The 17703-nt window shown below is 41.0% G+C and overlaps 2 protein-coding genes across 2 annotated transcripts; one reads left to right on the top strand and one right to left on the bottom strand.

Moving 5' to 3' along the window:
- The first annotated feature begins 3283 nt into the window (after positions 1 to 3283).
- Positions 3284 to 11945, top strand: wdr46 (WD repeat domain 46). Its single transcript, XM_061074933.1, has 14 exons — positions 3284 to 3367; positions 4205 to 4351; positions 5076 to 5156; positions 5255 to 5367; positions 5486 to 5573; positions 6270 to 6331; positions 7968 to 8072; positions 8165 to 8315; positions 8984 to 9219; positions 9797 to 9950; positions 10519 to 10666; positions 10903 to 11093; positions 11204 to 11317; positions 11429 to 11945. Exons 1-14 carry the CDS (start codon positions 3296 to 3298, stop codon positions 11546 to 11548), a joined length of 1782 nt encoding a protein of 593 aa, XP_060930916.1. The 5' UTR covers positions 3284 to 3295; the 3' UTR covers positions 11549 to 11945.
- A 1444-nt stretch (positions 11946 to 13389) lies between these two features.
- Positions 13390 to 14844, bottom strand: b3galt4 (UDP-Gal:betaGlcNAc beta 1,3-galactosyltransferase, polypeptide 4). The gene has a single exon (XM_061075359.1). It carries the CDS (start codon positions 14664 to 14666, stop codon positions 13551 to 13553), a length of 1116 nt encoding a protein of 371 aa, XP_060931342.1. The 5' UTR covers positions 14667 to 14844; the 3' UTR covers positions 13390 to 13550.
- Between the last annotated feature and the right edge of the window lie 2859 nt (positions 14845 to 17703).

Genomic DNA, 17703 nt, shown 5'->3' with positions numbered 1-17703 from the left:
TATAATGAGTTTATATACACATTACATATAACTCCTATCTATCTATCTATCTATCTATCTATCTATCTATCTATCTATCTATCTATCTATCTATCTATCTATCTATCTATCTATCTATCTATCTATCTATCTATCTATCTATCTATCTATCTATCTATCTATCTATCTATCTATCTATCTATCTATCTATCTATCTATCTATCTATCTATCTATCTATCTATCTATCTATCTATCTATCTATCTATCTATCTATCTATCTATCTATCTATCTATCTATCTATCTATCTATCTATCTATCTATCTATCAGGCTGAGTCTGAGAAGCAAATCTTTAAAAAGCACAGTGAACAATGAACAAGCTTTGTTCTTGTTCTTTCTCAACCACTTCTCCTCGAGCTCGATGTGAATCATCCTGAGGGGAAGGAAGAATGTGAGGAACAGTTTATCATTTCATTTATGAGGAAACACGAGAAAAGATAATATGACGGCAATTCCACTCTACTGCTCCTCAACCAACTTTATTCCCACACAGAGGGTACAGTGACAAACCGTGTGCCTTCAATTTAAGTAAAGTTTGAAAACAGATTCAGGCCCTCCTTTTTTCAGTTCATACACAATATATATTGAGTTTATATACACATTACATATAACTCCTATCTATCTATCTATCTATCTATCTATCTATCTATCTATCTATCTATCTATCTATCTATCTATCTATCTATCTATCTATCTATCTATCTATCTATCTATCTATCTATCTATCTATCTATCTATCTATCTATCTATCTATCTATCTATCTATCTATCTATCTATCTATCTATCTATCTATCTATCTATCTATCTATCTATCTATCTATCTATCTATCTATCAGGCTGAGTCTGAGAAGCAAATCTTTAAAAAGCACAGTGAACAATGAACAAGCTTTGTTCTTGTTCTTTCTCAACCACTTCTCCTCGAGCTCGATGTGAATCATCCTGAGGGGAAGGAAGAATGTGAGGAACAGTTTATCATTTCATTTATGAGGAAACACGAGAAAAGATAATATGACGGCAATTCCACTCTACTGCTCCTCAACCAACTTTATTCCCACACAGAGGGTACAGTGACAAACCGTGTGCCTTCAATTTAAGTAAAGTTTGAAAACAGATTCAGGCCCTCCTTTTTCAGTTCATACACAATATATAATGAGTTTATATACACATTACATATAACTCCTATCTATCTATCTATCTATCTATCTATCTATCTATCTATCTATCTATCTATCTATCTATCTATCTATCTATCTATCTATCTATCTATCTATCTATCTATCTATCTATCTATCTATCTATCTATCTATCTATCTATCTATCTATCTATCTATCTATCTATCTATCTATCTATCTATCTATCTATCTATCTATCTATCAGGCTGAGTCTGAGAAGCAAATCTTTAAAAAGCACAGTGAACAATGAACAAGCTTTGTTCTTGTTCTTTCTCAACCACTTCTCCTCGAGCTCGATGTGAATCATCCTGAGGGGAAGGAAGAATGTGAGGAACAGTTTATCATTTCATTTATGAGGAAACACGAGAAAAGATAATATGATGGCAATTCCACTCTACTGCTCCTCAACCAACTTTATTCATACCACACAGAGGGTACAGTGACAAACCGTGTGCCTTCAATTTAAGTAAAGTTTGAAAACAGATTCAGGCCCTCCTTTTTTCAGTTCATACACAATATATAATGAGTTTATATACACATTACATATAACTTCTATCTATCTATCTATCTATCTATCTATCTATCTATCTATCTATCTATCTATCTATCTATCTATCTATCTATCTATCTATCTATCTATCTATCTATCTATCTATCTATCTATCTATCTATCTATCTATCTATCTATCTATCTATCTATCTATCTATCTATCTATCTATCTATCTATCTATCTATCTATCAGGCTGAGTCTGAGAAGCAAATCTTTAAAAAGCACAGTGAACAATGAACAAGCTGCAGCACATTGATACTGAGCAGCAGTAAAGGGAAAATACTGTTTTAAGTTGAGGAGACTGAAGTCCGATGGTCCTAGAAAATAACATGTACGGGCTCATCTTAAAGCAAAGAGACCGTAAATTATTGACAAGCAAAAATGTCCGTGGTGTCCGAACCAGAAAAACAGATGCTGTTAAAGAGAGGAGAGGTCTTGAAGTGAGGAGGGGTTGAAATTGTTTCTCCTTCCTCTGCTTTCATGCACAACTACATTGTCATTGCATCCTTAAGAAGAAAATTATGTCAATCATAGTGAAGCCCACAAAAAGTCTGGATAAAGTTCAATGTAAAATGCCGGTTCAACACTTTTCTCTTTTCCCTTTCAGTGTACCTCTTTCCAGGCGGCTCTCGGGACTTGCCATGGAACACACTCTAATTGGTAACGGAAGGCCCAGATGTGATGTTAACATCTCCCCCTCTCTGTGCCTCCAGTTTTCCTGTGTTTTTGTTCAAGCCCCCTGTTTCCCCAGAAACATGAGGAGCACATATGTTTAGATTTAACATAGTTTCATTCATGTTTACAGAGGGATGCAGATCTAGGTTTGGGTGAATCAGAACTTTGAACCAGAGAAATTACTAGATAACAATTCCATATAACATTTAAATTATGTCATTACGAGAAGTTATTTTAAATTGTGGTGCAAAGTGAAAACAATCTGTCAAAACATATGCTATTCATTACATTGTAATAAACGGAGGAATGTGTTCATCCAAAAACTCCCAGTTACGATATATTGTTAAAAAGTCAAACGACTAGAAAGAGTTACAAAGTAAAATGTCAACAAAAAGGCGTATAAACAACCCCAAGAATCAGAAAAATTTGGATTTCAAAAGCGGAAAAATTGAATATTATAAAGCTATAACCTTGCTATACTATTACTATGATGATGATTATTATTTTTCATCTGCAATTCTTTAAAAGAATGAACAAACGTTTAAATACATTTATAATATAAGTGTAGAAATACATAATTAGCCTTTTCCCTAATTTATTTATGTATTTATTATTTGTTCTATTTATTTATTATAGCAGTTTTAATAAAGAAAACTTAAAAACTTGTCAAACTGTCTATATATAATTACTTAACGACTTAACATAACATTTTGGCGTTTTAATCTATTTAAATATTAAATTCATTAATTTAACAATTCATTATGAAACAAAATAAAAACAGAGTAGCGAATATGAAACAGGAAATTACGCAATTCACATGCGACGTCACAGGAACTGAGAAACGTATACAACAAAGATGGCGACCACCGGCGAGGCCACGCCGATCGTTTCACACGTGGAGAATAAGCAGAAGAAGAAGAAGAAGGGGGTAATTATTATTGTGTTATTAAATCATGAGTGAAAAAGTTCGTCAGTAGAAGAGTGTCGGTGTTTTTATATCAGCAGTTACAGACACACGGGCACAGCAGGCTAGTGGTAGCTAGCGAAGAGCTAATGTGCTGGCTTCTCCAAGCTAACACACTAAGGTCCTCCTAAAGTCAGCTCTCCTGACACGATACCGTTTTGCTCCTTCTAATGTCAGCCCTCCCATCATGAAACCGTATCCTAAAGTCAGCTCTCCCATCTTGTTACCTTATTGCTCCTCCTGAAGTCAGCTCGCCCATCATGATACCATATTGCTCCTCCTAATGTCAGCCCTCCCATCATGATACCGTATCCTAAAGTCAGCTCTCCCATCTTGTTACCTTATTGCTCCTCCTAAAGTCAGGTCTCCTGACATGATAACTAATTGCTCCTCCTAAAGTCAGGTCTCCTGACATGATACCGTATTGCTCCTCCTAAAGTCAGCTCTCCCATCATGATACCTTTTTGCACCTCCTGAAGTCAGCTGTCCCGACATGATCCCAGTGTGATCCTCCTAAAGTCAGCTCTCCTAACATGATGCTAGTGTGCCCCTCCTAAAGTCAGCTCTCCTAACATGATAGCTTATTGCTCCTCCTGGAGTCAGTTCTCCTGACATGATAGCTTTTTGCTCCTCCTAAAGTCAGCTGTCCCGACACGATAGCTTATTGCTCCTCCTAATGTCAGCCCTCCCATCTTGTTACCTTATTGCTCCTCCTAAAGTCAGCTCTCCTGATATGATAACTTATTGCTCCTCCTAAAGTCAGCCCTCCTAACATGATACCTCTGTGCTCCTCTTCTACAGCCTCCTGTCCGGTACTGGCAGGAGAACGGGAAAGATGAAAACCAAGCGGGAGGAGACGGAGGAGAAGCTCCACAGCAGAAGGAGCCCAAGACGAAGAAAAGGAAGCAAGAGGAGGCTCAAGGAGATGGAAAGAAATTCATATCAGGAGTAAGATTTCATTCTACTGGTCTTTTTATTAAGTCCTTATCAAAGTTCTTACATCACAGAATTAGTTTTATAATAATAATAATAATATTTTATCATTATTATTCTCATCAGAGAATGAAAGTGGTTGTAGTTGCCCATCTAAGCATCAAGATTCTGCTGTCACTCATTTGATATCCTCTCAGGGTGATGATGTTGAGTAATGCTGATTAACTGCTGTCACCATTCAGGTGAATTTAAAATCTGTATTACTGGAGAGCGGTGGTCTGGTGTCTGCACAGCACGGCAATATTTGTCGGTCAATACCAAGAGCATATCAAGGTTCTTATTCATTTGAATAGATGCGCTTTACTCTTTTTGTTTGGACTTAATGTTGACATGACATGATCTTCCTCCACCCTGCCATCATGCAATTATTGTTTGCATGAACTTTTAAGTCTTTATTTACAACCTTTGCTGCAGTCATAAGTTAATCAGTTTTTTAATATCTGACAGAGGCTTCTATTCTCTGAAATTTATGCTTTTGTTTTTACTCTGAGCAGTTGACTACTTCTCCCTCTAACATTAAAGATTATTTACATGACTCTATAACGACTTGAATGAATGTCAATAAAAACCAAACACATTGTGCTATTTAAAAACTCATCTCCCAGCTGTGCATTAGCTGCAGCATTATTTTAAAGCCAACAAAGTAAATTCTGTGTATTTTCCCTCACTCTCCCTTTAGAAACCAGACCCTTTCCCTGGCCCTGCTCCTATTCCACAAGACAGGCTGGACAAGTTCAAGAGGAAAGAGACTATAAAAAAGGTAAACAACCCTTTCTGTCACTGTCTCATATCTGGTAAGTAATGGATATAACGGTTGCCAGCAGCCAACATCTCATTTTTCAAAAATTCTCTCCCCAGCGTCGGAAGCAGCATCACAAGCTGAAAGACATGATATCTCGCTCTGAAGAAACTTCACAAATGGCTCAGAAACAAGCTGCGCGGTTTGACATTCTACTCCCAGAAGACGCAGGGTAAAATTTTCAGTTTTCTTCATGTCACTGTGGATGATACAACACATTAAATAATGAATATGTCACTTAAATACTTTGATTGAAAGCCTCAGTGTGACGGGCTTCCCTCTGATCTCAGGTTTCTTGAAGGAGATGAAGATGAGGACACATGTACGATCTCTCAGGAAGATATTGCAGATGCTGTGGATATAACATCTGGAGCGAAGGTGAGGGACACTTATCTGGCCACTAGTGAGAGTGTTGGACAAGGTCACTTCTGATTTCCGGAGCAGAAGCCTTATTCATTAAAACACAAGTCTATGTCAGATGGTATGATTATTGGTATCAGAAAAAAAAACTTTCATCAATAACATAAGACATTTAGAAATCAGGGTTTTTAGAAACAGTAAATTTGTAAAGTATAATAAATAATACGAATTCCTTTTCCCCCTTTTTTCCTAATAAATTCACAACATTTTACAATGGGATGAGATCTCTTCAGTAAAACGCAGAGTAAAACAAAAGAAATCACACACCTTAATGTCAACTTTAAAGGCGACTCCATTGACCTTTCTCTAAATTATATTTTACATGGAGGATATTTTAGTACAGTACATTATAAATAATAAAACTAAACTAGAATGGCACTAAGAAGAGCGCATACCTCTGCCAAGGCCCAACAGTCCCCTTCAATTCAATCAGGCTGCAACAAATGTCCCACCCTTATAGATATGAGTTCCCTACATGTCTTTGAATTTTTTCATCAAGATCCCTTAATTATTTCCTTGGAAAGCGGTGAAAATGAAAAACTAAAAAACACAATCTAGCAAAGCCTTTGTGGAAATCCATTCCATTGTTTATGTGTAATCTACTTCAAAATAAAGAAACAAAACAACAAACGCTCCCTCTCTATCTCTCCTCAGTTTTTTAACCTGAAGCTGTCTCAGTTCGGTCCGTATCGAGTGGATTACAGCAAAACTGGACGGTCAGTATCACGCACTCTTCACTCAGGCAGTGTATGATGTTTGACTTTGTGTTGTTTTAATGCTGTGAGTGTTTACGTGGCCGAACAGTCACCTTGGTTCAGTGTCACTGGAAGACATCTGCTACTTTCATTCAGTAACAGTTGTTACCCTGTGAAATCAGAGTTAAGACAAATTGGACTACATATATTTTTTGTTGTTACAAACATTAGCTTTTTCTTGCCACTTGATGGCAGCACACGAAAGACTAAACACAACATTGACAGATCAGGCTGCCACAATATATATTGGATTTTCACTAGACAATTATAATGGCCAAAATAATTCTCAATATTGATATTATCCCAATATATATCAAAGGTTATGTGTTGCATAATACAATTTTTTATACTATGCCAGCCATTTTCCTCTTTTTGTTTATCTCATTTTGGGAAATGATGCTAATTGAATTATGTGAAGATGGTCAGACTGGGAGAGAGAGAGGTAGAGGTGGAACTGATATATTTAACCGACATACTCACCGATGCCTAAACCAGGCATCTCTGAAAGTATCAGAGGCATTTGCAGATATAATGGTTTTGGAACATCACTAGTTGGTTTGTTGAGAAAGAAATGAGCACTTCATGTAGAAAAACTCCACACGAGTCCACCCACACTCGACCGCAGATCAGGGAAGAAAAAGGCTCTGCAAAAACAGGGTTGTTGCCAAGATCACAAACATGCAGCTGTTGAGAAACAGGGTGTTGGTTTGTCGGTTTATGAGAAGTCACAGTGAGCTCTGTATAAGATGATGGGAAAGTATCAACATGAAGTCTATCTGTCATAACTTTTTCATATCCTCTCTAAGGAGTGAGTCCACCATATTGCCCCACCTCATTTGTTGTGTAGCACTATTTACAAATGCGTGACTCAGATTGAGGAGTGACCCAAACTTGGAAGAGCTCCAACAGTCCTCTGGTTATTTCAATTGGGATCAGGCGGTCACTATAACTCTCATTCACTGCACCCAAGACTTTATCTGCCTCAGAACAGTGACTGAGGCAGAAGGGTTAGTAACGTTGACTGCGCTAGAAGTCAAACTAAAAATAAGTGAACAAGTAAAATAAATGGTGGGGGAAAAAAGATAAAATCACAGTATCACATGAAGGCAAGTCTATAAAAATGGGTTTTAAGAAGTGATTTAAAAGAAGTCATTGCTCTGCAAGCCTCATCACCTCGGGTAGGCCATTCCGAATCCTTGATGTGACCATTTTTTAATGGATGTACAATAAGTAACACATGGTTTTCCTTGGCTCATGCATCATCCCCGCCTCAAGTTCGAGGACTCTCGCATAATCGTGCTGACAAATGGACAAAGGGACCCGGGTGAAAACATGACCTCTGAGTAAAAGGCAGCAAACTGTAACAACATCATTTATTAAGAGTGGGGTTCATTCGTTTACCCTGTAGAATGTACATCCAGTATTCACTCAAGGTTATCTCTGTGTTGGCAATATCTGACTCTCCGACCGGGAAATGTTCCACCGTTTTTTCCAGCTGCTCACAAACTGTCTCTGTTTCTAGTCTAGTGCTCAGCAGATGCATATTTTCAATGTTTGAGTTGTTTGTTGTTAATGTTGCGCTCTTTATTTCCCTCAGCCACCTTTTGCTTGGTGGGAGGAGAGGCCATGTAGCTTGCGTAGACTGGCAGTCCAAACAGCTGATGTGTGAAATTAACGTGATGGAGTCTGTCAATGATGTCAAGTAAGTCATCCAACACAAAAAAACGTAATGTACCAGTCATGCTACATATTAACTTTGATATGATATATGAACACATTTCTGCCTTCATGTAGGTGGCTTCACACTGAGAACATGTACGCAGTGGCTCAGAAGAAATGGCTGTACATTTACGACTCCAACGGAATAGAGCTTCACTGCATTCGCAAGTTCAATGATGTCCTTCGTATGCAGTTCCTCCCTTATCACTTTCTGCTCGCTACAGCGGTGGGTTCTGTAGAACTGTGGTTTACTGCATGAGTGTGTTAAAGATATTTACCACAGACCCTGATGATTTCCGTTTAGTTGAAGCTTCATTTTAACTTTCGGCACAGACCTGACAAAAAGGGCACAATTGAAAAGTTGTTAATTATGATTGTAAATATGAATAACAATCTGATTTAGATAACTTATCAGTTGCATAAACATATCTATCAAGAGGATAATTTTGACAACTAGATAGACAAAGTGGAGACATCTTCACAACCAAAATTATCTGAATGAGCTATTCGCAGTTCCTGTTAGGAGTGTACCCACTGGTGTACAGACGTTTCTGCTGTATTACTTTGTTACTGAAGAAAACTGAAAAATGTGATGTTTATTTGCAAGAGATGGTGGAGATGATGATGTGGTTGGAAAGTTTTAAGGGGACATATGACGCCCATTTTACCACAAGTTTACATGGTTCCTTGGGGTCTAAATGAAATGTCTGTAACATATTTTGGTCAAAATACCACCAGGATCATTTAATATAGCACCTGCTCAGATTGACCTGTTTTGAGTGCCCTGGTTCACAGTAAAAACAAATTTATAATCAAACGCATTCCAAATTGACTTGAATTCATGAAGAGTAACCCGCTCTGACAAACCTTTCCCTCATCACTCTCTGTCTTCAGAGTGCTACAAGCTTCCTACAGTACCTGGATGTGTCTGTGGGAAAGGAGGTGGCAGCCATCTGCACCAAGACTGGCCGACTGGATGTGATGTGCCAGAACCCGCGTAACGCTATCATCCACCTGGGACACTCCAACGGTACAGTCACCTTGTGGTCGCCCAACCAGAGAGAAGCCCTCGTCAAGATGCTATGTCACCAAGGCGGCGTGCGCTCTGTCACCGTTGACCAGTCGGGCACGTGAGTCACTTTTAAACCCCTGACCTCATGTAGGATGGAGTTTGTTTTTCATTTAAAGGCAGGAAGCTGTTAGTATTTACCTCATTGCCTGAGTGTTTAACGAGTGCTTGTAATCAATGATAAAATCTTTTATTCAGGCCTCAAACGCTCACATATTTTTTAGGGATTTGCTTTTGTACTTGGTCGGTGATTGGATGGGACGGTTGGGCCCCTACTGAATGCCCTTTGAGTTAAATTCAAGGGTCCACTTACATTTCCTCCAGTGCTGTGAATTTTTAATTGATATGTTAAATATTGAGATGAAAAAATTGTTTTTGCTGGGGTGTTAAAAGCGTAATCACATTATGGATAGATGCGTATGTCCAAATGGTTCACATACTTACATGTGTCTCCATACATGCACACAGTGGATCACATGTTCTTACTAATGCAACCATGAACATGTCGCCACAAGAAATCCATTAATGTGATGAACAGCTTCATTGTCGCGTTGAATGACTGTTACATTTTCTGATTGGACCAATGAACTGCAGTCTCCACAATGCTCAATGTCATTATGGTCTTCTCCTCTTGGCAGATACATGCTGACATCTGGGATGGATAAAAAGTTGAAGGTGTATGACATTCGAACCTTCAAGCCCCTCAAGTCCTACTTCCTCCCTGCTGGAGCTTCCTGTTTGTCACTGAGCCAGAGAGGGCTGCTGTCTGCAGCCACAGGGGATGTTGTTCAGGTCAATATCACCGACACAGCACACAATTAATGATTTTTAGTTCAAAACGGATACAGCGAACACGAGGTCATGCACATTCACAATGTAGACGTGGTTTGGAATCCACCATGATCAGAAAATAAAGCATTCTTTAATGGGGAACGTGCAAACTGTAGATACAGGATATTGAAAACACATCGTCGTGTCTGGACAGTCACACTTTGTTTTAATGGGTCAGTGATATCCTAATAATAGCCTCTTAATTCTCCCAGGCAGAACTATGTCAAATGGTTTTAATTATAGGAAATGATCTGAGAGTTAAATCAGTTGTGTTAAATTTAACAGCAGTTTTTGATTGCCAGAGGAATATCAATTTAGGTAAAAATATTAATTATTAATCTGTTATTGTTCTCCGCCAAAGAGGTAATGTTTTCACCCCTGGCCATTTGTTTGTTGGTGGTTTTGTTTGTTTGTTAGAAAGATTACACACAAAAAAATGTCTTGGTTAAACATTTCAGACCTCTTTATATGTTGGTAACCTTTAAGCTGTATATCACTAAATGTGTGTGTGTAAACTGTCTCCATGCAGGTGTACAGGGACGTGTGGAGCACTCCTGTAACTAAACCCTACATGGCTCACAGGGTTCGGGGAACAGCGTGGGGACTGCAGTTTTGTCCCTTTGAAGACGTCCTCGGGGTCGGACACGGAGACGGCTTCACCAGCATGCTCGTACCAGGTTCGACTTGATTTCCACACACACCCTCACACACCCTTACAAACCGACACACACACATACACACACACACAGAGTAATAGACCAAACAACAAGGGAGCACACAGAACGTCATCCCTAAATGGTTTATTTGACTGCAATCAATTAATTTGTCTGTTGTATTTAATTAAATTAAATTTGTATTAAAACTGTTCTCATCCCATCTCTACCTCTGTTGCCCTAATTTTAAAAATGTATAGGTGCCGGTGAGCCTAACTTTGACGGTTTGGATGCTAACCCATACCGCAGTGTAAAGCAGAGGCAGGAGTGGGAGGTTAAGGCTCTGCTGGAGAAGATCCAGCCAGAGCTCATCACCCTGAACCCCAATGAACTGGGCCAAGTTGACAACGCCACCTTTACACAAAGGCACCAGGACAGGGTCACCGCTCTGGTCAGTGTCGTATTTGTGCAATTTTTATTTTAATATACAAATCTGTACAGTTTTAAATATCGGTTTATTTTTGTTACAGCCTTCTAAATTCTTGTTTTTTTTCTTCTCAGGGCTTTGACCCACTTGCCAAAGAAAAATTTGTACCCAGGTATAAGAAGAAAGGTCGCAGTTCTACTGGCAGTGTCGAAAAGCGCAAGAAGAAAGTGGCTCACGAGGACCAGAGGGTGAGGATGCAGAATATAAGATGACGTTTGGGGAAAAAAAAAAAGGGGGAACAGTTTTTCTGCTGTATCTGCAGTATGTGGCTCATCTCTCTTGACTTTTTTGCCCTGCAGGATGTTATCAGGGAAACTGTGGCAGACAAAATGAAGGTGGCAAAAGAGAGAAAGGAGAAGGATTTGAAGACCGGGGGATCTTCTGGCAAGAAATCTGCTCTGGACAGATTCAAAAAATAGAAAAGTGGGACCCTTTGTCGTCAGAGACATTCTGTGGGAGCGACCTTTTGAACTTCATATAAAGGATTCATTTTTTGGACACATTTCTCCAACAAAACACAAGCGGCAGAAATTCTGGATATTGTCTACACTGAGGACATTGCGATGGGTAACAGTTCATCTGAAGTCAGTGTAGTGGAAGGGCCGCCCATTCAATGTAGCCTGAAGCGCTTCCTGTCTACGTGGGTAGATGTGTGCGGTGCCGCGGCTGGCGTGTGTGTTGCCTAGAATTTGTGATAAGTTGTAGGTTTTTTTTTCTTCTCATCAGATGAATTGTTCACTCATTTTTATCTAAACGGGCGGAGCATATGTGAAATGTTTTATATTGATGTCCTAAAAATAAACAACATACTGCCAAGCCTTTGGATCCTGTGTTATTTGACATTGTCAAGTAAAAAAATATCTTTCTTTTTTTTCTGCTTCTGTGCATGACAAAAACAGATAATCCATACAATGTAAATAAACTCAATATAAATATCTAAGATCAGAGGGGAGCAACACAAACTCTTGAAACCAGTTGGTGAAGGAGTCTGAAACCTGCATTCTCTTCGTCTAACAAAAGTTTCCACTTGTCTTTTACATTATCAGATGAGTTGTGACAGGATGTGTTCAAAAGTTCCTCATACCACATCTGAGGTGGCTCGCAGACTGGTTCTACCTCACCACTGGTATTCGGCCGGATGAGAAGCATTTTGAATGTATGAGGCCACTTCCCTCCAGGTTTCTCTTCTCATGTTTTCAGGTCATATGGCAGTGAACTCAATCAATCACAGACAGGTGTAGTAGCTGTGTGGTATGCGACTCACTGAATCCAATGAAAGGGAATAGGATAGACAAACAAGTCAAGTCGGGAAGGGCTCTTTATTAGTTTCATAATCAAATTAGCTGGAACCTGTTTGTGCTCACTGGTTCCCTGTCATAGTGAAACCCTTCTGTCAGCTGTGTCTCATTTGTTATAGGGAACAAGTTTTGACTAGCACTATGTATTATGTGTGTTTGTCTGAAAAAGAAACCAGGCAACGCTTAGTTCGGATACAGAGGTTTATTTGTGACGGTAATGGATTCGTACGTATATTTCCTGAGTGTAAACACACTGACCTCCACTTTTAGAATGACCTTATCATCTTACACTGACTACTAGTAGAGCCTAAACCCCAGTCTAGACACATCAGCAAAAAACTCTCATTCACATTTGATCTCACTGTTGCAGGAAAGAGGATCAAATAACTGGAATGGCGTTTAGTAGCCATGTATCACATCCTCTTCACTGTTTTTTTTTGATGCAGCAGCATTACTGAGCCAAAATGTCTCAGAACAGAGCAATCAGTGCCCCGTGGATACACCACCACATACCACCATGTCATTATTACTATATGGCAAAATAGTCATTTCATATACTGAGGTGATTCTTTTTGATGATAATGTCTCTTTTTTTTTATCGTTACTTCCTACATACATGTACTGCCTACATATGCATTTTGTGAGTCCAATTGCACTGTTTTTTGGAGACATGCATTTAAGCATCTTAATAGACTATACATGACTATAATCATGTACAATTTAAGTGATGGTAAACTACACATATAACAGCAGCAGCTTATAGATGTCGGACATTACATGGCAATAGAAGTACTTATATCCTGGCTATACACTATCAGCATGCCAATGTTGTTTGTTCTACATCTACAGTATGTGTCAATGTTATAATGCCAGATGCTGTAACAGTCTAGGGAGGTTTTTTAAGATGAGATTCTTCACATTACAAGCTGATAGTCACCTTTTCTGCAAAAAAAGACAAAGCCTGTTAAATAGTGTTTAAAAAAATAAAGCTATAAAAAATAAACCGCCATTTTTTTCAGTGCACACATAGTGCAGCTTCACAATAGGAAGAGCACTTGTGCTGTTCACAGCATGGAAGCGAGGCACAGCCCCACTGGTTCCTGTTCTCCTGCTCGGGTTCCCCTTACAGCCCCTGCTCCAGCCCCAGAGCCGACCCCAGCATCGCCCTGATTTTGCACATCCCCAGTGAAGCACGAAGACTCAGCCAAGTGCAGGGAGCAGATGAGTGAACGTCGGCCCAGAATTGCAGCATCTCCCTGGGTGGGATGTGGTGGATGGACACCATGGCCTGGTAACAGCAGCGCCCATAGGGAACGCCTGGACCTCCAGAGAAGAGAGGGCAATGTGAGGGTAGCACGCCAGCAGTCCGGGCACATAGACCCACAAACACATCCTCAGGGGGCAGAGGTGTGGATAGAGGTGAAGCAGAGGCTGCCATGGAGATTTTGAGCAATGCAGAGCGGGACAGAACGTAGGCCGTGCCACTGCAATAGTCTGGGAAGACAGTGGGAGGATAGGCACCTGAAGGGAGGTAGTGCTTGCTGTCTGGATCCCGGTCTGGGGCCACATGGAGATGCACCCTGCCAAGGTACAGGTCTCCTTGTTCATAGGGGTTACGGCTCTTGTTCAGGAAGTGCAGGAGGGCGCTGGGATTGAAGAGAACATCATCGTCCACTTTGGCCATGAAGTGGGCCTGAGGGCAGAACCTGCGGGCCCAGCTCAGCATGGACAGGGTCTTCAGGGTGAGGTTGGAGTAGGTGTCCATAAACCGGCCCTGGACCAGATCCCCTCGCTCCCTGGCCTCCTCTATCAGCAGCTTGGCCAGTCCTGGGCCTGACGCAACGCCCACCATGAAGAGGGTCATGACCCTTAGGCCCCTGACCTCCACCTCCCCTCCCCAGGTGTCCCGGATGGCCTGGCGGGCCCTCTGGTTGGCGGGGGCCGAGGTGACCATGGTGATGAGGTAGGGCTTGGCCCGCTGGCACACGAGCGGGCTGGGCATGAGCAGGAACTCCTCGGGTCTGGCGGGGGGGATGCTCTGCAGGGGCAGGATGCCGGCGTGCTGCTCCACCTCGGTGTTCATGTTCCTGGAGGTGACCCAGGACTCGATGAGGTCCACGAAGAGCAGGGCCAGCAGCGCCGCGCACGCCGCTGCAGCGCACAGGAAGGGCAGCACCCCGAGCCGGCTCCCTCGCTTCCCTAACCGGGCTTTACACACCCAGAGTCCCCGTCCCACCATGACCGACCTCAGCTCTGGAGACCGGGATGGCTGCTGCAGCACCCCCCACGCCTCTCCCTTGTCTTGTCTCCCTAGAAGCACTCGCCACTGTCGCCAGTCATTGCGTAGTTGCGCATCTCCTCCGCTATCGGGTTCTTTGCTCAGAATGAATCCAGAGCAGCAGCAGCAGCAGGAGGAGACAGTGATGCAGTCAAATAATTAAAAAAAAAAAAAAGAGCCTGTACCTTCTCTTGTGTTAATGCTGCAGCTCTGTCCGTCTCCACGGAGCTGGGGGAATCTGTGCATCTGCGCAAAGGAAACGGCCCGGAGCTGCTCCGGCCCTTTACTCCACCCTCCTGTCCCGCACCGTCCAGATGCTCCTCTCTGATGAGGCGAGGGCTTTCTGCTCTTGTGGAGCAGCTTTTTATTTTCCGGTCACTGGGCTGCGTGTATGTCCTGATCCACGACTGTATGCGCACCATGCAGCCCGAGCCCGGCGCATAGATTTACTGTGACACGCAGATTTTTTTCTATTGAATGCACCCTGTCGATAAAAGAGGATGCACGGTGTTTTTTGTTTTTTTAACACGGCTGCACCAACACTCTCATCCCGATTACCTAATATGCGGATTCTTGAGCATCTCCTCTGCTGGAATTTGGAGACCCAGTAACAGAATCATGCCATCAGGGTCCATAAATAATATCAGACCCTGAGAAGAAAAACGTCACCATAGGTTTACGACTAAGAAAATATCTGACCAAGGACCCGACAGTTTTCTTATCAGGCTGCACCTTGTGTTTGTAGGCTGGAGCCCCCCCACCCTGCTTGCCCTGGGGCCGGCAACAGGGAGCATAACCGTATACTGTGAATACTGGTTACAATAACAAGTGTGACAGGAAAATAATATAATAATTATAGTAATAATAATAAAAATAATACGTATTATTATTATAATATCAATAATGATGGTGATGATGATGATGATGATGATGATGATGATAAGTATTCAACGGGGATATGATAGTTATTATTATTTATGTTATTGTTGTTTTTGTTGATGGTTCACTGGATGGGAAGCTTTCGCTTGTGCTCGTTCACAAGTCGCACCAAGTGGTGCATGTCGACACCTGCTGGTCATTTATTGGTAATGCATGTGCAGTACACCACAGATCTATCCATGCATCCATCTATCCATCTGTCACTCTCTTCTATTTTCCCTTCTTCTTTTTTTCACCTTATTTGTCTTCATTCTCTCGTTTCTCTTTCTTTAGCTGACATTGAACTACATATCCTTAAAATGAGAGAGGAGGTCAAACAAGCACAAGCATGTGATGGATGTAAATATGAAGCGACCCTCTATTGTCGGTCTATTGCAGAGATGCATGATGGGAAGACGAACAGAAACTGCCTTCAACTATTTAATTATTCAATGAGCATTTCAGGTCAGGTGAAAAAAAATACACTATGAATCATGACTGTAATTTACGACTACACTTGCAAATGCAAACCAGGACAGTTCACCACTCAAAGGAACCTGTGTGTCCGATGGGCAAAATGGGCCTTATGTTGGACCAGGAAGAAATAAGTGATTTGAATAAGCTACACCTCCAGGAACTGCAACAATAAAATGCATTGATCCCTCAGTATTAACAAAGTCAGATATGACATTTACATAAAGTGCAATCTGCTGATTAAACTTGTGTTCTTGGAATATAGGGTTTTTATTTAGTTGTATTCTGTATTTTATTTTATTATTTTACTACCACAGTAGTGTTTTGTGTTATGCTGTGATTGTGGTTTCTCACAATCATGGGGACACTTGGGCAAACTCCAAACAACTGAGTTGTGTGGCACGTACAGGTGCATCTCAATAAATTAGAATATCATGGAAAAGTTTGTTTATTTAGATAATTAAATTCAGAAAGTAAAACTCATATATTATATAGATTCATTACACACAGATTGAAATATTTCAAGGGTTTATTTATTTTAATGTTGATGATTATGGCTTACAGCTAATGAAAACCCAAAATTCAGTATCTCAGAAAATTAGAATATTGTGAAAAAGTTCAATATTGTAGACTCACGATGTCCCACTCTTATCAGCTTATTAACTCAAAACACATGCAAAGGTTTCCTGAGCCTTTAAATGGTCTCTAAGGCTGGTTCAGTAGGCTACACAATCATGGGGAAGACTGCTGACTTGACAGTTGTCCAGAAGATAGTCATTCACACCCTCCACAAGGAGGGTTAGCCACAAAAGGTCATTACTAAAGACGCTGGCTGTTCACAGAGTGCTGTATCCAAGCATATTCATAGAAAGTTGAGTGGAAGGAAAAAGTGTGGTAGAATAAGGTGCACAAGCAACAGGGATAATCACAGCCTTGAGAGGATGGTGACGCAATGGCCATTCAAGAATTTGGGGGAGATTCACAAGGAGTGGACTGAGGCTGGAGTCAGTGCATCAAGGGCCACTACGCACAGACGTATCCAGGACATGGGCTACAACTGTCGCATTCCTTGTGTAAAGTCACTCCTGAATCAGAGACAACGTCAGAAGCGTGTTACCTGGGCTAAGGAGAAAAAGGACTGGACTGTTGCTCAGTGGTCCAAAGTCCTCTTTTCAGATGAAAGTCAATTTCATTTGGAAATCAAGGTCCCAGAGTCTGGAGGAGGAGTGGAGAGGCACAGAATCCAAGTTGCTTTAAGTCCAGTGTGAAGTTTCCACAGTCGGTGATGATTTGGGGAGCCATGTCATCTGCTGGTTTTGGTCCACTGTGTTTTATCAAGTCCAAAGTCAACACAGCCGTCTACGAGGACATGTTAGAGCACTTCATGCTTCCTTCCGCTGACAAGGTTTATGGAGATGCTGATTTCACTTTCCAGCAAGACCTGGCACCTGGCCAAACTGCCAAAAGTAACAATACCTGGTTTAATGACCATGGTATCACTGTGATTTATTGGCCAGCAAACTCGCCTGACCTGAACCCCGTATAGAGAATCTATGGGGTATTGTCAAGAGGAATATGAGAGACACCAGACCTAACAATGCAGACG

This window comes from Limanda limanda, chromosome 7 (genome assembly GCF_963576545.1).
Source record: "Limanda limanda chromosome 7, fLimLim1.1, whole genome shotgun sequence".
NCBI classification, from domain to species: domain Eukaryota; kingdom Metazoa; phylum Chordata; class Actinopteri; order Pleuronectiformes; family Pleuronectidae; genus Limanda; species Limanda limanda.
The sequence above is the reverse complement of the archived record's forward strand: the minus strand, read 5'-3'. Positions and strand labels throughout refer to the sequence as shown.

Excerpts from the sequence above, each read along its gene's own strand:
- wdr46 (XM_061074933.1), top strand. The coding sequence starts at position 3,296 with ATGGCGACCACCGGCGAGGCCACGCCGATCGTTTCACACGTGGAGAAT. Across the intron at positions 6,332-7,967 it reads GATTACAGCAAAACTGGACG|CCACCTTTTGCTTGGTGGGA; the intron begins GTCAGTATCACG and ends TATTTCCCTCAG. Across the intron at positions 10,667-10,902 it reads CACCAGCATGCTCGTACCAG|GTGCCGGTGAGCCTAACTTT; the intron begins GTTCGACTTGAT and ends AAAAATGTATAG.
- b3galt4 (XM_061075359.1), bottom strand. The coding sequence starts at position 14,666 with ATGGTGGGACGGGGACTCTGGGTGTGTAAAGCCCGGTTAGGGAAGCGA.